The sequence below is a fragment of the Eptatretus burgeri genome, chromosome 11 (genome assembly GCF_056783735.1).
Source record: "Eptatretus burgeri isolate ZD-2024b chromosome 11, Ebu_testis_v1, whole genome shotgun sequence".
Lineage (NCBI taxonomy): Eukaryota > Metazoa > Chordata > Myxini > Myxiniformes > Myxinidae > Eptatretus > Eptatretus burgeri.
Window position 1 is genome coordinate 92,686,036 of NC_140971.1, and position 21,119 is coordinate 92,707,154.

General features: G+C 42.2%; 2 protein-coding genes across 4 annotated transcripts in view; both read right to left on the reverse strand.

The window, feature by feature from the left end:
- Positions 1 to 3,804: 3,804 nt before the first annotated feature.
- Positions 3,805 to 21,119, reverse strand: part of MAEL (maelstrom spermatogenic transposon silencer) — an 88,716-nt gene continuing 71,401 nt past the window's right edge. For all 3 annotated transcript variants that reach the window (XM_085847424.1, XM_085847425.1, XM_085847426.1), the window contains exons 7-9: positions 9,355 to 9,493; positions 7,652 to 7,714; positions 3,805 to 4,133 (exon numbers count right to left, since the gene is read on the reverse strand). In XM_085847424.1, coding sequence (XP_085703550.1) covers positions 4,040 to 4,133; positions 7,652 to 7,714; positions 9,355 to 9,493 — 296 coding nt within the window. In that variant the 3' untranslated portion in view covers positions 3,805 to 4,039. The remainder of the gene's footprint in view (positions 4,134 to 7,651; positions 7,715 to 9,354; positions 9,494 to 21,119) is intronic.
- Positions 11,104 to 21,119, reverse strand: part of LOC147017663 (uncharacterized) — a gene marked incomplete at its 5' end in the record, with an annotated part of 37,842 nt that continues 27,826 nt past the window's right edge. The window contains one exon of the mRNA XM_085847718.1: positions 11,104 to 11,354. Coding sequence (XP_085703844.1) covers positions 11,104 to 11,354 — 251 coding nt within the window. The remainder of the gene's footprint in view (positions 11,355 to 21,119) is intronic.

The window sequence follows — 21,119 nt, forward strand, 5'->3', positions numbered from 1 at the left end:
CGATGAGTACTTGCCGTGTGCCAAGTTTCAATTTTTTCTTTGGTGTGGTTTCAGAGATGCAGAGGTCCAAAGTTTTTCCAACATGGCTGCCACACCACGTGACCTATGACGTCATAATTATCATTAAAACATTCTACACAAGTCGTCGCACCAATGGTGAAAATTTCTCTTCAATCTGACAAGCAGTTGCGGAGACCAACACAAAAGTCCTGTGCGGATTCCTTGATGTCACATGTCGACGATGACAATGAACAGAGTGCCCCCAAAATAGTTGAGATCAAGTGTCGATGATCAGTTTGATTCCAAGACACATTCCCTCTTTTGACCAACTGTATCTATATGTCTTCTCACATCAGAGCATGATGTGAAAATTACCAAGGGAACAGCATAAATGAGCATTCCAAATACGAAGTAACGAAAAGGCTGGTGGACAAGAATAAAAAACAATACATACTTGATATTTGTCAAAAGAGGAATGACAAACTTGGTGAGACTGTGACAACTCAAATAAAATACACAGGCTTGGTTCAACAAGAAGGGCCCAAGAAGGGCCTAAAAAGGCACCCAATTGGAAAAAAAAGAAAACGAAACTAACCTAAACGTTTTCGGAACAGCAGTTCGGTATTTTTCCTGGTATTTCCAAAGTTCTCATTCCTGAGAGTAGACTTCGTTTCTCTTTTAGCTCCAACTGTGCATCACAGCACTGATAATATATTCGTAGTGCTGTGTAGCGTTGTGCAAGTCTCGTGAAGGGGATGAATCGGATTCGATTTTCGTACTAGTAGTGCTGTGTTTGGACACTCGAACATGGATTCAGACCAACAAATGGATCCCAGTGACTCGGAGTTCAATAATGACAACCACAATGATCAGCCAGAATCTTCATCACAGAGTGACGACAGGAATGCACATCTTCCAGACAGTGACCTGCCATTCACAGACCAGGTGCCAGAAATGAGCTCAGTGGAAACAGAAGGGGAAAAAAGACAACGAAGGATCCACTGTAGTTATTCCGCAATCAGGTAAGCCGGTATACCACACCATTCCGAAGAACAGATAAATTTAATTCCAGTCTGATTGTTTTGTTTTTAAGTTCATGTTCATATTTCAGACAAGCCCGATGGATTTGCACCTTTGTAGCGATCGTTTCACGACTTCCTGCCCTAGGATTTAGTGTCCCACATATGTCTTCCAGGAGGAGCATTTGAGGCGACCCCGTCCACACGCTGCATTATTCATGTGTGTCCTGCAGGATCCTGCGGTAATATCCTAGAATTGACGCTGACAAATTGAAGGTGATGAGAAGTTCAGCGAATTCCAGACACTTGCTGAAAACTTCAGTTTTCGATCCAAATATCGTAGCGTGGTCGAACGTTTACCAGAATTCCCGTTAGATACCGACGGGTATCACAGCAAGTGTTACAAAAACTTCACCACTGTATCATCGAAATTGCCAGTTACCATTACCAACCAAAACGTCAGTGACGAACGCAACATGCAGTTACGTCGCTTCTCCAACATCATCAACGTCCACTGCTGGTATTATTGGTGATGAATGTCTGTTTTGTAATAAGAACATCAAACGCCGACCAAATGGTAGTAAAGAGAAACCAGGTAGGATCGAGACAAAACAGGTCGAGAAGAAGATACGAGATATATCAACAATTCTCAAGCTGCAAAATGTCTTGGTGAACATATCAGGGGTGGATATGATTGCGAAAGAAGTGAAAGTACATCATTCATGCCGATCCTAGAAAATTAAAGCCGCTGACAGAGTGAGCGCAATGAAGGAGGATATACCTCCTGAAAAGGAAGTCTCGAAAGATGCCTTGGAATTAATATATGCATACACTGAAGAACACGTAATCGAAAGGAAACGATCGTAACATCTGAAATCAATTTTCGATTGATATCTGGATCTGTGTGAAGAATTTGAGTTGCAAAATCACATCACCGCGAATCAGTACTTTGGCGAAGTACTGAAGAAGAGATTTGCAGGCTTACCGATAATGAATTCATCAGCCAGCAAAAAATAAGGTGTGATAGTCCATAGCGCAGCCATTGATTATTCGTCAGTGGAAACATTTACAATTTCAAGTAATCACCCAAAGGGTAGGTAACGAAAGCCGCTTTAGTGATGCGGAAGGCGCTGAAGTCAGTGAAGAAAGAGCCTCTCACAGATCCGCTCACAATTGACTCACTGAAAAAGGGTGAAGGTAATCCACCTGCATTGGTCGAGACATTTCACAGGGTCCTATTTGGTGGTCCCAATGTCAAAAAGCATTCAGAAGCTGTTAAACGCCGAGCTAATGCTGCCAGTCAAGATGCGCTCTTCATCGTATCAGGGGCCACCATGAAACCTGTCAAGCATATTCTGATCGCCATCGTGCTGAAGTCACTCACCGGAAGTCGCCGTGTATTGACCATCTTGAATCGGCTCGGATACTGTATCAACTATACGGCAACCGAGGAGCTGGAGACCGAATTAGCGCATCCCATTCTCGACAGGAAGCTCAATTGCCTGGATGGAGCTGAGGTGGATGAACTGGGAGGTCTGGCGCTTCACAATTACGACGAGGTCGTACATACCCTTTCTGGAGCAAACACATTGCACGATACCATGAGTATCTTTTATCAAACCATTCCCGCCTGGATAGGAGTACCCCTTGAAAGTGTTTCCGGAGGAGTTGATGCCCACTGTGTAGTCCCACAAACAGCGGCCAAGACGAAAAGTAAATGTCCAAAGTGCGGCACTGGAGTCATACCGGAAGAAACCCCGCATGGACCGCTTCGCTTCACGTACCATAAAGTACACGGCAATAGTGGGAAAGTCCCTCGTGTGTGTAAAAGCCGGAAGGTCTCTGCTTTCCTCATGTAAGAGCACTTGATGATTTGCACTCTGAAGATCAAGGAGAGAACATTCTCACTCCACCAAGTTCTACAAAGACCTCCTCAATATGTGGGAGTGGATGGCTGTCTATTATGATTGCCTTATTGTGTTCATGAAGATATGCAGTTGTATCCTTCATGGTTTCTTATAGGTAACTACGATAGGTGAAACCCATTCAGAAGAGTCAATGCTCTCAATGATAGCTGCCTTTTCAATGATCGAGACAGCATTGCAGACAGCAAAAGGTAAGCGCCGAAGCGTCTGCTGGATTGGCAGAACATCAGACTTTGTCTTCACTCTGTGTACAAATCCTTTTGCATCGTCGACAGTTCTCATGGAGTTAAGATTAGATGTCCAACGGTGACAAGCCGATGTTTGATGAACAGAGGCACTTAGCACTGATGAAGGAGCAACACATCCATTGACAATGTTCATTCTGAGAGCAGTGAACACGTCCATTCCAAGTATAGGTGTCCCACAAGGCTCGGCTCTTCTCTGTCTCTGTCTTTCTTTATCTCCCCCCTCTTAATGTTCCAGTCAGCGAAGTGATGGGTCGTATTTGCTAGTTATAAATAAGTCATAAATATATCAAGCAAGGAAGCAGCACAGCATCATTTTTGGAGCGATAGTACGAGGGCTTGGGCTGGTGGAGCGAGGGCTCGGGTCAGTAAAATAATCATTCGTATTATATTCATCCTGAATTTATTATAAATTAACAGTGTATGTGAAAAAAGCGAGGCCTCGGTTTGGGGTGGTGACGTGGAAAACTCAACCACCACACCCCGACCTGCACCCACATCCACCCCCTACATTCTTGGTTTGGACACAATGGCAAACCACCCAACATATCCCTCGCCAAGAAACTGCTTCAGCAGCACCAACGCTCCGTAACGATTGGTACATCAAATCGTATGAACGGAGAACAAGTTTATTGAAACTATTCAAGTAACAATGTGGTAAACACCAAATCAAAGCTGTGGATAAACTTTTTTTTTCCAGAAAATTATGCAAAATAAAATAAAATAAAAGATGAAAAATGATAAGGAAGATGTAAGGAAGAAAAAAATGATGAAGATTAAAAATCTTTGCATTTCTTCTGAATCTCCACAGGAACGGGCAGGAATGCAGGGATGAACCAGTCGATGGACTTCAACACATGGAGCAGTCATCGGTGATGAGTGGGATGTGTGACGACGTGAGAGTGATGTGATATATTGGGGCAAGGCAGTTACTGAGGCAGTAGCTGTGGAACATGCAAAAAGAAAATTGCATTCTTAGTGGATTATAAGAGAGAAACTTGAAGGTTGACAAAAGACTTTCAGCAAATCCATTTACAATGTTGAGAGCAAACACTTTTTACACATGATTGAAATGAACCTTTTACATAAAACATCGTCAGTTTTCAAACTCCTCACCTGTTTCTTTTTAGCTCACCTGGACTTCAGTCAGGTGAGCTTATGCGATTGAACAGTGTCCGTAGGTGAGCGAGTTAGTCAGTCCATAAACACTTGAACCAAACAATTTTGATGAAACTTTGCCACAAGCTTCATACCTGGTGCCAAACGAAGGTGTATTGACCGCACCAAAATATGCACTCATTAAGGGGATGTACGGGGGGGGGGAGGGGGTTGACCCCCCTCTCCCCCAAATATGTATTTGCTCTCTTCTCCAGAATTACACATGAGATTTCAATGAAACTTGACCACAACCTTCATCACCCATGATGGACCAAAGTGTATCGACCACATCATAATCTGCGCTCATTAAAGGGGTCTATGGGGGGATTTTTGACCCCCCAAAACAGGTACATTTCCTCTCTTCTCCAAAACTACACACACAATTTTGATGAAACTTGACCACAACATTCATCACACATGATGCACCAAAGTGTATCGACTGCATTAAGATATGCGCTCATGAAGAGGGGGTCGACAGGGAAGGGGGGGGGGGCTGAGTATGACCTCCCAAAATATGTATTTGTTCTCTTCTCGGAAACTACACATACGCTACTTGACTACAATCTTCAGCACCTGTGATGTACCAAAGTTTATCGAATGAATCAAAATTTGCGCTCATTAAAAGGGGTCTACGGGAGGGTTCAGGTACACACAGGCAGACACGAGACACCACCTGGCTTGACATTCAACAAACAGTTGGAGAGCTTGCAACCACTAAAATTCCCTGAGAACTCTGGGTGTTGGTGGCACCATCCTGTGATAACATTTTTATAACATGTCACATATTATAACATGTCACATGTTATTTTATAATATATAACATATGATAACATGTCAGGTTATATAATGGAATGTGTGATAATACGTGAAGGCCTCTAACAAGGAAAGTAAAGTCATCCAATTTGGTGTGATTACATTGCTCGATTGACTGAACACAACTGAAGTCATTGACCTCCTGATGTGGAACCTCTGTTTGGAGACATTCTGGGTAGAAAGGGTGAAAACCTCTGAATAAGAAAGCCAAAGCTTATGTTTCAGAGTTTGAAAATTGGTAAAATAGTTACTAATTGCTGAAGTTATTTTAGGTGTACAACTCTTTAGACATTTGCTACTAAAATAAAGTTTGTTACAAGATGTTGATGAATTGGTTTCATTTCTCACATCCTTTAAATTTTGATAAAATGCAACTTGTTTTCATTTTATAAACTTGAATTTGATCGAATAATCTTTTCTGTTCAATAAATTGTTGGAATTGTTGTGGGGAACAGCTTTGATTTAAAAAATATAACAAGAAGGGAGCATGTGTGCTTCGACAGTATATTTAGTTTGACGTTTTTATTATCAATTCTACCTTTTTAAAATGCAATATCTCGATGGACACTTTTATCACATCCAATATCGGTTATTTCACTCCTTACTAAAATCCTTGGGAGTCCATCTTTCTTTTTCAAATGTTTTATCATGTCATTTTAAATTCTGTCCCTTTTGTTTTTTTTAAACTTTGACAAACCACCTGTAAACCTACCTTTGAAATCTTAACCAAACTAAAGAAAAGGACCGCCTGTCCTGAAGCTCACCTGGATCAGGAGTAACAGTCATCAAACTTCCCACAAACCTCCTTCAGCCTTGAATTTTTTGATGCTGTGAACAAACTTTGGTACATCATGGGTGATGAAGGTTGTGGTCAAGTTTCACTGAAATTGTGTAGTTCGTAGAAGAGAGCAAATACCTATTTTTTTTGGGGGGGGGGAGGGGGGGTTAGTGTTTGCAAGCTCTCCAACTGTTTGTTGAATGTCAAGCCAGGTGGTGTCTCATGTCTACCTGTGTGTACCTGAATTGTGTAACAGCTCTTTCAGGCATTTTTGAAAACTAATCACCCTTGAACTTTGTTAGATAGGACTGCAACTCACTATGCTTTCGCTCTAATACATTTGAGAAAATGCTCTTGCATCAGTTCAGAGCTGGGCATACACGGCAAAGGTACCAACAATGGGAAGCAACTTGTGTTTGGATAAAAACTGCATTGGAATGTTAAAATAAGGCAAAACATACTCCAAACAACATTTAATTTCCTTCGATTATTTGGCAATTAATTATTTGCCAAATTATTAATAAATAAAAATTATAATTTTCACGAAAAGACTTGCATACTGCCAGACACCAACGTCTGGTCAGAGAGGGGGAACCTCAAGGAGTGAAGGAAGAACAGGACATGTTTGAGGAAAAGTTTGACATGACAAGGTCTAGTTGTAAACAGTTGTCATTTGAGGGAATGCTTGTTGGAAAAGAGACACAGAAAATCCAATCTTCCACAAAATGTTTCACAGTTCATTCTGAACCACTTAGAGCTCATGATTGTGTACAAGGCCTTCATCTGAAGTATCATGAACAATGGATCCCCACTGTAGACTGGAACAACAAGCTTCCAATATTGCTCCTGGGAAATCAATCAAGTCAAGAAATCCATGTGATTGGCATATCTCAGTGGGAGGCCAAGTCCCAAGCTCTGATCATCACCGACCGTAGACAGATTAGTGGCCTCTGTTTCTGTCTCACTTCTCCCACCCTCTCATCCCTGGCAAACATCAAATACAGTACAATCTTACAAAATCCCACAGCTGGTTAGCCTACCCATTTATAAGCTCAACGCTCACCTCCATTTGATCATCCCTCTGCCCTCTCCATCTGTGCAACCACCTACCTGCATCTGTCGGCCCATGCCCCTACCTTTCAAGAGTTAGCCACACCTGTTGTTTTATTACCTCGACCATCAAAGGTGGACGGACAAATGTCATGTTTTCACCACTGTCTGTCTATTTGTCTGTGAGCAGGATATACAGGTTGGGTGTGTGACAAGGATGAATCGATTCAATTTTGGTTAAGGTCCAAATGCAGATTCGACCCATCAGTGGGACACAAACGTAAACTGTTCAGTCTGGCAGAGATATGTGCTCGACCAAGTGTCGTTCTCCTTCTTACTGATCCCTTCCCCACTCACTCCTTTCCTTTCTGCAACTCATGTGTGACATCTTTGTCTTCTTTGATCCTCCGACAGTCCCGGAACCTGCTGATCTGTTATTTAGCAACTCCATAAGCGTACATGTCTGAATACAAAAATAAAAATAAAAAGAGGATGGAATACTAGAGAGCATAAAGCACACACACCCAAACAACCACATTCATATAACATTTCAATTTCCCTCAAAATAACTTTTAATCAAAAGAGAATAAAGTAAAAGATGATGCTGAGAGGCAGTGCTGGAATAAGTTGGGGCGAAATGAAGATGGGACTTGGGGAACTCACGCTAGGCGGTTCACAGCCCCCAAAGCACAGTGTTTCACATCAATCTCTGAATGAAACTTGCAGCTGTGTAAAAAGAAAAAGGTAACATTATGTAAAACAAAGATAAAATCATGGATGTAGAACCAAAGTTTCACACATTTAACATACAGGGTCTCAAACCTTTGCTTTCATCAAGAGACACGTCCTGGCTGTTTATAAGAGCTTTACCAAATATATTTAATGCATGTGTTGTAACTTGGGAACCAATGAAGATACAGATATCCCTTCCAGTTTCCTTTTCCTCCTTTTAATTATTTTACTTCTCTCCAGTATCTTCATGTTCCTTCGGCGAGGTAAAGAAATGAAGTGTGCCGCATTGTGTAGTTCCATTTGCCTTGTGGTACCAACAATAATGCCTACAATTTGTATTCTAGGGAATTTTGGAGGTATGGCAAACCTGAAAGAGATCAAGGATCAATAAATACAAGTTCAGTAAATATTCAGCTGTTCAATCTTCGGAAATTGTAGTCTCTCGACGAGAGCAACAAGATTCATTCCAAATAATATTGTTACCAAAAGTACTTCAGGGGTTAATTGTTAATCAGTAATCTCTTAAGAAGTGTTAACCTAAGTTTCTACAACTACAAGTAGCAATGATCAGGATCGGATATCAAACCAGTCTCCTCCTCTCCACACCAAGTTATTTCACTCTTGTGTCTGTCTCTGTTCCACATCTTCCATCTGTGATTAACTCTCAAATACCTCGTTGCCCTTCCACACCATACGACACCTCAAATGGTGCATCCATCCACATGAACAAAGTACAAAACTTCGGAGACACTCTGGCAGATGGCTTCAACACGTGTGCTTCTTTGGGACTGCGACTGCGCGACACTGCGACTTGCGGGTATTCAGGAAGCTGGGCTATAAAAGGTGACGAGGGATGCCAATTAGAGCCAGAGAGAGAACCAGATGATTGAAGAGCAACACAGACCCAAGGGCGACGCAAGCCAAGAGGGGCACCGGGACGCCAGACAAGAGACCCCACGAACGGAAAGGTTGCCTGCACTAAAGTGTCCTTAGTGTGTCTGCTGACCCACAAGACTAGCCTGAACTTCCAACGCTTCACCAAGGAAGACCATTCACACACCGAGACCACATTGTCAACTCTCCTGTTCTTGTCCAAGTCTGCCCACATAAGAATAGTTTTAAGGATAGCTGTTGGAAACCGTTACGGTGCAGGTGAAGCATGCCAATCGGCCTTCTGTACCGTTGATTTTTTATTATGCTTTCTGCACCGCAATCCACATTATTTATTAACCCTGTTGTTTTAGCAAGTCACTGTGCATTTTGAGCCATGGTATCACCCTTCAGCATAATCAAATTCCCCATAAAAACCGTACGCACACACCAAAACTGCCGCATAGCGAAATTAATAAAACCGAACTACAAGGCACCACGTGGCGAACTGATCATGAGCCTTTGCTCGGCCGATTGGGCAACGTATTTCTTGGAAGTTGATCTCTGGCGGTCTTGTGTCACCCGTTCGGCAGAGAGAGTCTGTTATATTTTATGTAAAGATCTAACAAAGGAGGAGGAATAACCTGAGAGGAACGGTGATGGCAAATTCAAATTAGGCTCGTACAACAAACAGAAAGAGAGAATCAAAAGGGTAATGCAACTTTAATCATATATCAAAATAAACAGGGTCGAGCAGGACTTACCGCGACTGCGAATCAAAATCCCAGGTGCTTACAGCCAAGAGTTGCGAAGCAGAATGATATGCGGGAGATGGTGAACCTGCATGGACATAGTATTTCATCAGAAGTGGTTGCAGGGCCAAAGGCATAATGCGAGGACAGCCTGGAAGATAAATATCACAGTAGAATGGAATAAAACAATCAAGGTAAAAGCAGTCCAGAAACTAGAAGGGCACTCGGTGGAGCACATACCTCCGCCACGCAATGCCTGATCCACGAGAACATATCGGGCCCAACACATTTTTGAAACATGCGAGATATCATTTTTGGCCTGATCTCTCAATGGTGAAGAATCACTTTAAAAATTAAATAATTCTTGTTTCCGGATTCGGATCTTCACCAAAATTGAATCATTTCGTCCTCGTCACACACCCAACATGTCCACCAAGTTTCGTCCCAATCCGTCCGCAACTTTTTGAGATCGTGCTCTGCAGTGAACCCTCGAATATCATGGGTTCCAAAATCATGGGTTTCTCCCAATTGCAGGCAACCTATTGTATTCAGATTTTGTAATCATGGTATTCCATTTCGGTGAATCGTAGTTTTTGAGCTGACATGAGTCATTGTTGGCGTCCGTATGTACGATTACCTCTCTTTACGAGCCTTTCCTAGTTTCTCTTGCACGATTAATTAAAGTAATCAAGCCAGCATACAGGAACTAAGTTAAATTTACAATGATAGTCATCAAACAGGAAAATGACAAACAGATATCCTGTAACACGAGATCTACAAGATCTAGTCGATACAAATCAGTTAATAATGGCACCCAAACATAAAACGATGGACACAATCGCACCAAAAGGCAGAGAAATGTTACGACATCGTGTGAAACACACAATGAAACAAGACAGGTGGAGACCATTCAGACCATCATGCCTTTGCCACATCAACACCACACCAATTTATCAACACAAGATCCAAAGAAGAAAATGCTAAATGTTTCTGTATTTTGAAAATAAAGTGTTTTTAAAAAAAAGTTTTTGTATTTGTATTATTATAATATTTTTTTTCCCCAGGAGAGGGGGCATAGTGTTGGTTAAAAAAAAACACACAACATCAACACAACACCCCTTCACAAACCCCCACCAACAGCACTCCATAGACATGCACACAATCACCCATCAACGCTCAAACTACCTAAAAGTCTTATCAACATCCCCATACCCCTCCATAACTTCCAGGTACCTATCGACTTTAAACTTATCGACTTTTTCTGCTGCCACCACCTTTCCAGGGAGACCATTTCATGCATTAACTACTCTCTGAGTGAAAGTCCCCTGCCTTGCTACTGTCTTAACTCTCCTCTTCCTTACTCTCAAGCTATGGCCCCTGGTTCTATCACTGTCTACTCTGTTCAATAATTCTTCTGCACTTATTTTATCAATATCTTTCATCATCTTAAACATGTCTATTATATCTCCTCATAACCGCCTCCTTTCTGGTGTATAAATTCCTGTTTCCTTCAGCCGCTCCTCGTAGCTGAATCTAGCGAGGCTTGGAATCAATCTAGTAGCCCTGTACTGAACCCTCTCCATGGCATCTATGTCCTTCCAGAACTGTGGTGACCAAAATTGCACACAATATTCTAGATGTGGCCCTCACTAAACTCCTGCACAATGTTAACATTCATTCCCTCATTAATCACCCCTTTCTTTTGATGCAATGCTGTCCTTTACCCACATTGCTACTCCTCCTCCTATTCTCTCCTTCCTATCACACCGATACACCTTGTAGCCTTATAATCTTGTAGCAGTGGTTGTAGCCATCACTGCCTGCACACAATGCACCTCCACCACCGGCTGCACCCCCGCCACCGACCGCACACGCTGCACCCCCGCATGCACATGCTGCACCCGCGCCACTGCCTGCACACGCTGCACCCCCGCCACTGCCTGCACAGGCTGCACCCCCGCCACTGCCTGCATAGCCTGCACCGCTACAACCTTTATACAGTCCCACAACCCCTGACACAAATCACAAAAACAAAATACGCAAAACAACACCCAAAAAACAATTATTCAAGTTTTTATGTCTTTTAGCTCAGAGATGATTTTTAAGATAGTCTGCAAGAAGTGTACGTGCGGCATTTGTGGGCCACCATCACCGGATCAATGAATCAACTGTGTTTATACGTGAGTCAAATATGTGTGCAAGGGTTCTTCTGGCAAAACACAAAAGGCTCATTCCAATCCCGTGATCCTCATATTGAAAGGATGGAAAAAGCGCTCAACGTTTGGATTGAGGACCAAACAGAAAAAAAATAAAAAATAAAAAAAAACTGAGTGGACCGGTGAATAGGGTGAATATACTGATTCTGGCTCACTTTTCCCCATGTAAATGAATGGGGGATTTTCAGCGATTCATTTTTTTCCCCTACAAAGTAAGGTCAGGTCAGGTATGGGAGCATGTGCCAGAACAGCGCGTTGCTGCGTCCACTTTCCGCCGGTACTCCAGGGGCCTCCGTCTGGCCATCCCCCAGGCAGATGCCAGGCCCATCCCAATCTCCTTGAGATGATGGTCAACCTGTTGCAACCATGAGGCACGTGGTCGGCACACTGGCCTCCTCCACTCATGAGACTCCCTCGCTGAGAGAATCTGGTGAGCAGGATCAGCGTCAGGAAAACGAGCCACATGTCCATACAGCCGCAACTGACGCTCACGGACTATGCAGGTAACAAATCTCATCAGAGTCTCTCTCAGCAACCGCTCGTTGGACACAAAATCCGACCAGCGATAGCCAAGGATTCTCCGAAGAGACCTGGTACCAAAGGAATTAAGTCTCCGTCTCAGATCCTTGGTCAGAGTCCAAGTCTCGCACCCATAGAGCAAGACTGGAAGTACCAAGGACCTGAAGACTCGGACTTTCGTCCTCCCGCACAGGTACCGGCAGCGCCACACACCATGATCCAGTGAATCCATGACTCCCCAGGCCCGACCCAGACGTCTATTGACCTCTGACTCGCAGCCAGCAGAGACATGAATATCACTGCCAAGGTAAGTGAATCTCTCCACAACCTCAACATCCTCACCACAAACAGACACAGACAGGACAGCAGCATCCAAGATGTCACCGAAAGCCTGGATCTTAGTTTTGACCCAAGACACCCGTAATCCCAACGGCTCCGACTCCTCATTCAGCACCTCAAGGGCCCCCAAGAGGACGTCTAAAGTCTCCGCAAAGATGACTGCATCATCTGCAAAATCAAGGTCCGAGATCTTGACATTCCCAAACGATGCACCGCAACTTGATCTCTCCGACATCCGCCCTAGAATCCAGTCCATACAAGTGCTGAAAAGTGTGGGGGCAAGTACACATCCCTGACGAACTCCAGTAACAACTGGAAATAAGTCAGAGATGGTGCCACCACACTTCACAGTACTCTCAGTACCAGAGTAGAGTTCAGACATCAGATCGATCAGTTTTGGCGGCACCCCACGAAGACCAAGAATCCTCCAGAGGACATCCCGATTCACTGAATCGAACGCTTTACAGAGATCAACATAGGCTGCAAGCAGCCCCTGCCGAAACTCTCGTCTGCGTTCGGTGAGGACACGAAGTGCAAGGATACGGTCAATCGTTGACTCTTTGGTGTAAAGCCTGACTGCTCTGGACACTGGTGCTCAAGCAGATGGTGGCGAACCCTCTCAAGAATTATCCGAGCAAAGACCTTGCCCGGCACTGAGAGCAGCGTCACCCCTCGGTAGTTGTTGCAGTCTTGGCGATTACCCTTCCCTTTCCAGAGAGGGACAACAAGGCCCCTCTTCCAGTCAGTTGGGATGATGCCTGTGTTCCAGGCAGAGCACGAAACTGCATGCAACGACACAAGTGCAGCATTTCCACCAGCCTTGAGAAGTTCGGCATGGATGCCACAGATCCCTGGAGCTTTGCCCCGTTTCAACTGGTTCACCGCAGCCCGTGTTCCCACAAGCGAAGGTGGACGACAGTTGATTCGAGGGTCAGCAACAGGGATTGTAACACCCTTGACGTCCAACTCGACAGCTGGGGGATCAGCCTGGTACAAACGCTCAAAGTAACCGGCCCAGCGGGCCTTCACTTCAGACTCCTCTGTCAAGAGCCTACCACTCTCTGCTCGAACTGCAGTGCTCCGAGGGATGGGCTTGGATGAACGTAATGCGCGAATTCCCCTGTAAGCGGGACGAGAATCACCTGTCCACAGGTGATGCTCTACCCCCTCACAGATTCCTCGCACATAGGCCTCCTTGTCCACCCTCAGTGCACGTACAGTTTTACGCCTCAGCTCCCTGAACACCTCAGCTCTTCCATTCAGCCTGGCCCTGCGACTCTGGTCAATGGTATCCAGTGTCCCTTGAGAGACAAAATTCTTCTTTGCCCTGCGGTGAGCTCCAAGGCATCCACCGGCAACATCAAGGACGGTGGTCTCGAAGGCGCTCCACAACTCTTCAGGACCCCCCAAAGCACCCAGACCCCCCAAGTGTCCAATCAGCCTGTTCGCAAACTCCTCAGCTACTCTCTCATCCCTGAGCTTGGCAACATCCAGCCTAGGCTGGGATGGTACCGTTCTCCAGGATTTAAGGCGCAGCTTTAGAGTTGCTACAACAAGCCTGTGGTCAGTATTGAGGAACTGAGCACTCCAGTAGACCCTGCAGTTCTGGATCATCCTCCAACGACCGTCAATGAGGACATGGTCAATCTCCTTTGCCACACCGCCAGCGTTGGAATACCAAGTCCAGCGATGAGCTTGTGGGCGCTGAAACCATGAACCAGCCACCCTAAGTCCATGACTTCTCGCAAAGTCAAGGAACTTAGTGCTATTCTGGTTCATAGTTCCTGACCCATGGGGACCAACACACACCTCATAACCATCCCTATCAGTTCCAGTCGATGCATTGAAATCCCCCAAGACTAGAAGTGTATCTCGTCTGGGGCACTGATCAACCACAGACTCGAGTGTGGCGTAGAATGCATCTTTCACGGTGAGATCACTCGCCTCAGTTGGAGCATAAACAGAGACCAGGGAAATGACACCTCAGGAGTGGCGAATCCTTAATCTCATAATACGCTCGTTGACCGGTGTTACCTCAATTATCATTGGGGTCAGCTTATTGGACACAGCTACAGCAACTCCTTGGGTATGGTAACCATCAGAGTGACCAGACCAATAGTAGGTGTAACCACCCACCATTATCTCGCCACAATCCGGTCTCCGAACCTCAGAGAGAGCTGCAATCCCGATGTCGTCCAAACGCTTGAGCTCAGATGATAACAGAAACAGGTGATCATCCTCTCTTAGGGATAGGACATTCCAGGCACCCACCCGAAGGGACCGCCTCAGGTTATCCCAAGGAGACCGCCGTCTGGTGGACGACACCTCAGCACCACTCCGACACACTCTCCCGCAATCTGACCCAGGGATGTTACCCCGTGGTTTCCCTCCTATAATCAAAGATTGGGGGTCCCGAAGGCTTTGCCCCAATCCCGTCATCCGGTGAGCTGCCCTGCGAAGGGAGGCTGCACAGGAGGTACTCCCACGAAGTGGGTTTTCAGATTTCTTTGCGTTTTTGCGTTTTGCGGAATGAAGGCTTTTACGGTGGCCGGAGTGCAAATCCTGCCACCAACCTCCTAACAAGGAGTGACCCAACTGCAGGAGGACGTCCGCAGACACAGTTGGGCACTAGATATGGATGGCCCTGCGACTCTGGTCAATGGTATCCAGTGTCCCTTGAGACAAATTTCTTCTTTGCCCTGCGGTGAGCTCCAAGACATCCACTGGCAACATCAAGGACGGTGGTCTTGAAGGCACTCCACAACTCTTCAGGACCCCCCAAAGCACCCAGACCCCCCAAGTGTCCACTCAGCCTGTTCGCAAACTCCTCAGCTACTCTCTCATCCCTGAGCTTGGCAACATCCAGCCTAGGCTGGGATGGTACCATTCTCCAGGATTTAAGGTGCAGCTTTAGAGTTGCTACAACAAGCCTGTGGTCAGTATTGAGGAACTGAGCACTCCGGTAGACCCTGCAGTTCTGGATCATCCTCCAACGGCGCTGTAAAAAGCAAACCCCCTTTTTATCCCAAGGTATATTTATTTGTCTCCCCTTTTAACCTTGGGACACTTTTTTTTTCAAATAACCAATGCAATAAGATAAAGATTTGTTCAAGTAGTAAAGTAGTAATGTGATTTGTTAAAGGTGATTCTAAAGAAATATCTGAAACATGTAAGCCTCGGGACACTCTTTTTCAAATAACCAATGCAATTGTTTAGCTCACTCATTGAACCTATAAAGATTTGTTCATTCTCAAATTCCTTCAATAGATTAATTTTCTTTGCACAATAATCCCCATCTAAAAATAAAACATTTGAATCTTTATATTTTTTAAGATACCCCTTTTGTGCCATTACGAAATGATAAACTTCTCTGAATGCTCTTGTTTGACCACTTCCTGAGCCACAGGATATTTTTTTGTTAAGCCCCGCCCACTTTTTCCTAATCCCGCCCACTTTTCCTTAAACCCGCCTACTTTCCCTAAGCTCCGCCCATTTTTATGAGGTATTTTTTATAAGCCCCGCCCACTTTTGCTAAGCCCCACCTACTCTTACATCATTTCCAGTTCATCTCTGACTCACAAAGAAATCACCAGAAAATTCTAGAATGTTATGCTTTTGAAAAATTTGCCTGGGCTTGCCCAGGGAATTTCCAAAGGAAACCACACCCACCAGTCTTTCCCTATGAAAGCCTCAAGCCCAGGCTCCATTTTAAACATTTTTTTTGCTGGCAATGGTGTGCTGTGTGATTGCCTGGAGATTGACGACTTGTATGGAACTAAACCTTCAAGTTGATGAACTAGATTCAAACCTCTTATCCATTGAGGTAAGATTTTTTTTCCCTATTTTCAGTTTGATTTAAGCATCGACTCATTTAATAATTAAATAACTTAATTAATACATTATTATTTTCTCTCAAAGGAAATTGTATCTGGAAATACCGATTTTGCCACAACTTGGGGTGAAATTGTTGGCTTGGTTGAAGACCTTGTGAGCGACCAAGACCAACAGAATGAGCTCGGCCTTGAGTGGGATGACTTTGGGGTTCCTTGGAGATCGACTACTTGTATGGAACTAAACCTTCAAGTTGATGAACTGGATTCAAACCTCTTATCTGTTGAGGTAAGATTTTATTTTCCTATTTTCAAAGTTTGATTGAAGCATACTCATTTAATAATTAAATCAATTAATTAATACATTATTATTTTCTCTCACAGGAAATTGTATCTGAAATACGAAATGAAAATACTGCTTTTGCCACAACTTGGGGCAAAATTGTTGGCTTGGTTGAAGACCTTATGAGCGACCAAGACCCACAGAACGAGTTCGTCCTTGATGACCCAACCAAAGGGTTATACCTTGGAGACCAGCAAAATCCTGAAAAAGAGTTTTGCAACAATAGTACTCATTGCGAGTTATCAAGACAATACCCCCTGAACAAGTTATACCTTGATGAGCCAGAATACATGTTTTACCTTGGAGACTCACAAATTTCAGACATTTTTAAAAATGGAGTTTTCCTTGATGATCCACAGTTATACTGTGTGAGATCTATCACTGAAACCCATAAAAATTGGAAAAATGGAGTTTTCCTTGATGATCCCCAGTTATACTATGTGAGATCTATCACCGAAACCCACAATATTTCTGGAAATTGTGATTCTACCTTGGAGTCTTGGATAGATTGTTATATTTTTGGAGACTTGAAATGTGGGTTCTGGCTTGATAACTCACAATGTGATACATATCTTGGAAAGTCAACAGGAATGTGGTTATACCTTGGAGACTTGGAAAGTTGGGTTTATTTTGGAGACTTGAAATGCTACCACTCTTTGGGATCTAAACCTATCAAGAAAGTTCTTACTCCCCCTTTCTACCTCATCAAACCTGAAAGCCTTAAAAGACAGAATTGGAAGAAGAGAAAAAAAACATAAATAAATATATATTGTTAGTTCTGGGAAGAAAGTGCAGGCTTACTCCCCCTTTCTACATCATCAAACCTGAAAGCTTTAAAAGACAGAATTGGAAGAAGAGAAAAAAAAAAACGTAAAAAATATGTATTGGGGGAAATCTCATTTTGAAAAAGACATTGTGTTGGGCGAGGGTTGGGGGGTTGGGGTTGAGATTTTGAATGTGAGGGTTGGGGTTAAGATTTTGAATGTGAGGGTTGGGGTTGGGAGAGACAGACAGACAGACAGACAGACAGACACACACGTTAAGCCTTGACTATTCAGTTGAGGATTCTGTGTTTGGGGTTCACAGATCTAAGAACGTCCCCCTTCACACATTATATACTGTTATACACCTCAGACTTGGCCCTCGAGTGTCCACAATGGTGTATAGTAGGAGGGAGTGAAGCGCCAACCCATTGCTCCCATTGCACACACACATCAACAAACAAAAGTTAAGCCTTGACTATTCAGTTGAGGATTCTGTGTTTGGGGTTCACAGATCTAAGAACACCCCCCTTCACACACATTATATACTGTTATACACCTCGGACTTGGCCCTCGAGTGTCCACAACGGTGTATAGTAGGAGGGAGTGATGCGCCAACCCATTGCTCCCATTGCACACACACACACACACACACACACACACACACACACACACACACACACACACACACACACACACACACACACACACACACACACACACACACACACACACACACACGTTAAGCCTTGACTATTCAGTTGAGGATTCTGTGTTTGGGGTTCACAGATCTAAGAACGTCCCCCTTCACACACATTATATACTGTTATACACCTCGGACTTGGCCCTCGAGTGTCCACAACGGTGTATAGAAGGTGGGAGTGAAGGACCAACCCAATGCTCCCATGGGTATTATCTGCTTAGTTTTGTCTTTTATAATTCCTGTGGATAAAATGAACCTAAAATCTCTTCCCCTTCTAAATCATATATCTTATAAGTCTAAGGAACCGTATCTATTACATAAACAATTTTAAAAAGTTTGTTCGTCCATCGTTTAATATAACCTTTTTCAAAATGAGATTTCCACCTATATATTCTTACGATATCACCAACTTTGAACTTGGGTTTTCTGATATTAATCTCTTTTTCATATTTTAATTTTGTAAATGTTTCTGATAGTTTCATATTCGTTGACGTGTGAATCGTGTCATTATACTTATCCACAATATCCTGAATAAAAGATGACCATTGTTGTGAATCGAGTTCTGTGAATTTTTTATAGAGTCTATAGATATAATGTAATACTGTTATTTTTTAGAAAATTCATAAATGTCTTGTTATAAAACTCTCTACCCTCATCAGTCCACAATGTTTTAGGTTTTCTCTTACTTTTATTAAATATTTGTTGAAAGGCTAACATAAGAGTATTACCCGTTTTGTTTTTTAAAGGGACAACCCATGCGTATCTTCTCCTCAAATCAATAACGGTTAAAGCATACTTGTACCCCTTATCATTATTGAGTTCAATCAAATCAGCGGACCAGATATAATCAACTTCCTTGGAATGAACCTTCCTTCTACGAAACTTTGTGAATATTGGTTTATATAATTCATCAGCCAATTGCTTTTAAGTCTTAATGACATCATTAGAGCCGATAAGTTTTATGAATTTCCAAGTCCAAGTTTCAATTTAGCACTGATCATCTTCTTCACGATGAACCGATCAACTTTTTCTCTCAAGGTTGGATTTTGTATCAGAGACAAATTATACAACATTTCTCTATCGGCTTCATGCTTTTCTTCGAAAGTTGTGGTATTCCCATAATCAATATCGTGTCTCATGCACACTTCATCAACTCTATTGATGGGTTTACTCCATGATTTAGGATTGTCTGTCTCATCTAATCTTTTATCCAAGTTTGTGCCTGGACCACACAAAGAATACCCTGGTAGATGTAATTCCCCTGGTATTGCAGTAGTTGTAAATTTACTTCCTGATAAAAACTTTTGTACATCTCCAAGTTTGTGTTTGGAGATAAATTGATTTTTTTTTGAACCACACACTGAACATATACCTTTTGTATAACCCTGTTATTTTTACTTTTAATATATGAAATATTTTTAGTATTAGTTTTCTTTTTACATTTGAGAAATAACTCATTTATTTATGAGAAAAATTCCTGCAGAGTGCAAAAACCTTTTTAGTTTCCAACATGCACATTTGAATCTTAATTTTTAAAACATAAAGAATCCTTAGAAATGCCTTCACTCTCTCCTCCATTTATTTAAGAAAAAAATGAAAAACTTGAATTAAAATAAATATCCTGTCGAAGTCAATAGTCTTGTCAAAAATATTGCAAATAGACTTGTCAATTCTTCGTTTTCCTCCTCTGTGGGTTGAGTTATTTTCTGTAATACCCCCAATCTTTTTTTAATCTCACCGGTTTCCATATTTTTTCTGTGTGTCTCTGTGTGTCTCTGTGTGTCTCTCTCCTCTTCTCTTTCTTCCTCTTCCCTCTCTTCTTCAACTCCTTCCTCATCCCTTACTATCCTTGAATCACTTACACCCCAGAGAATATCATACATATATTCATCAGGATTTCTTGTTATTCCTGTATCCAAAATAATTTTTTTACAACAGGAAACCAATAAAATTTCTTTTGAATTTCTTAAAGAGCCTTACCTTTTCTGAACTTTATAATTTTTTCATTATTTAACATTCTAATTAAATCTAAAGTTGTCGGTTTATCAACATCAGCATAATGCCAATCTTTTCTTGAAAATACCTCATTCTTATGTTGTAGAACATATTTATTAAAATACCGAATACCCTTTTCTTGAAGGTATGCTTGGACACAGAAATGATAATTTTCTTGAAGTCTTCTTGCTGTCATTTATGTGTAAGAAATATATGTTAGAATAATATTACGACACGAAACACCTCCCCATAGTTAAATAATTTTGTATTTCCTTACTTATTATATATAATCCTGTTTTTTTCTGTTTTCATGATATAAACTAGGGCAAAACCATTATTATATTTACCCTTGTTAAATTATTTTATTTGTTGTTTACGAATCGTGGCTCCACAAAACTCATTCTCTATAACAAGTGGATAATATTCTTCCTTACGAGACTGATTTAATTGTTCCAGGTCTTCAAGGTCAATTTTAAATGACCAATTATACCCTAAATCATTCATATTATACCCCCATTCTTCTATTCTCATACAAACGAAATGCCCTTCTTTATAAAAATTTATTTTAATTCGAACTGTGAATTCTGTATGACCTGGAGATAAAATCAACACTTCTGTATCTTTGAAATACACGGCCGTTTTATTTAAGGATATATATTGTGATAAATCGCTTAATCTCACCAAGTCATTCGCGTCAGTCGGGCTTGGATAATTTTTTTATTTATAAGCATTTTTCATATTAATATTTTTGGTTATATTATATTTATGTCGTTCAGCCTGTGCCTTTGTGTAATAATTTGATAAATCAATATCCAGTTCTTGGGATACACCAAAGATAGAACCATCTTTAACAACACAAGTCATTTATATTAGATTAAAAAGTCATAAAATTTTTAATTTTTGTTGAGTTCAAATAACACATATAGACATAATTGACCACAACACTTGGAATTTAATTCTTGGACTTGAAATGTTTGATAAACACCATTCTGTAAGAATTTTATGACTTCAACAGGTGGTGGAAGACCAAAACTATCAAAATAATATTTGTCTTGACTATTAAAAATACAA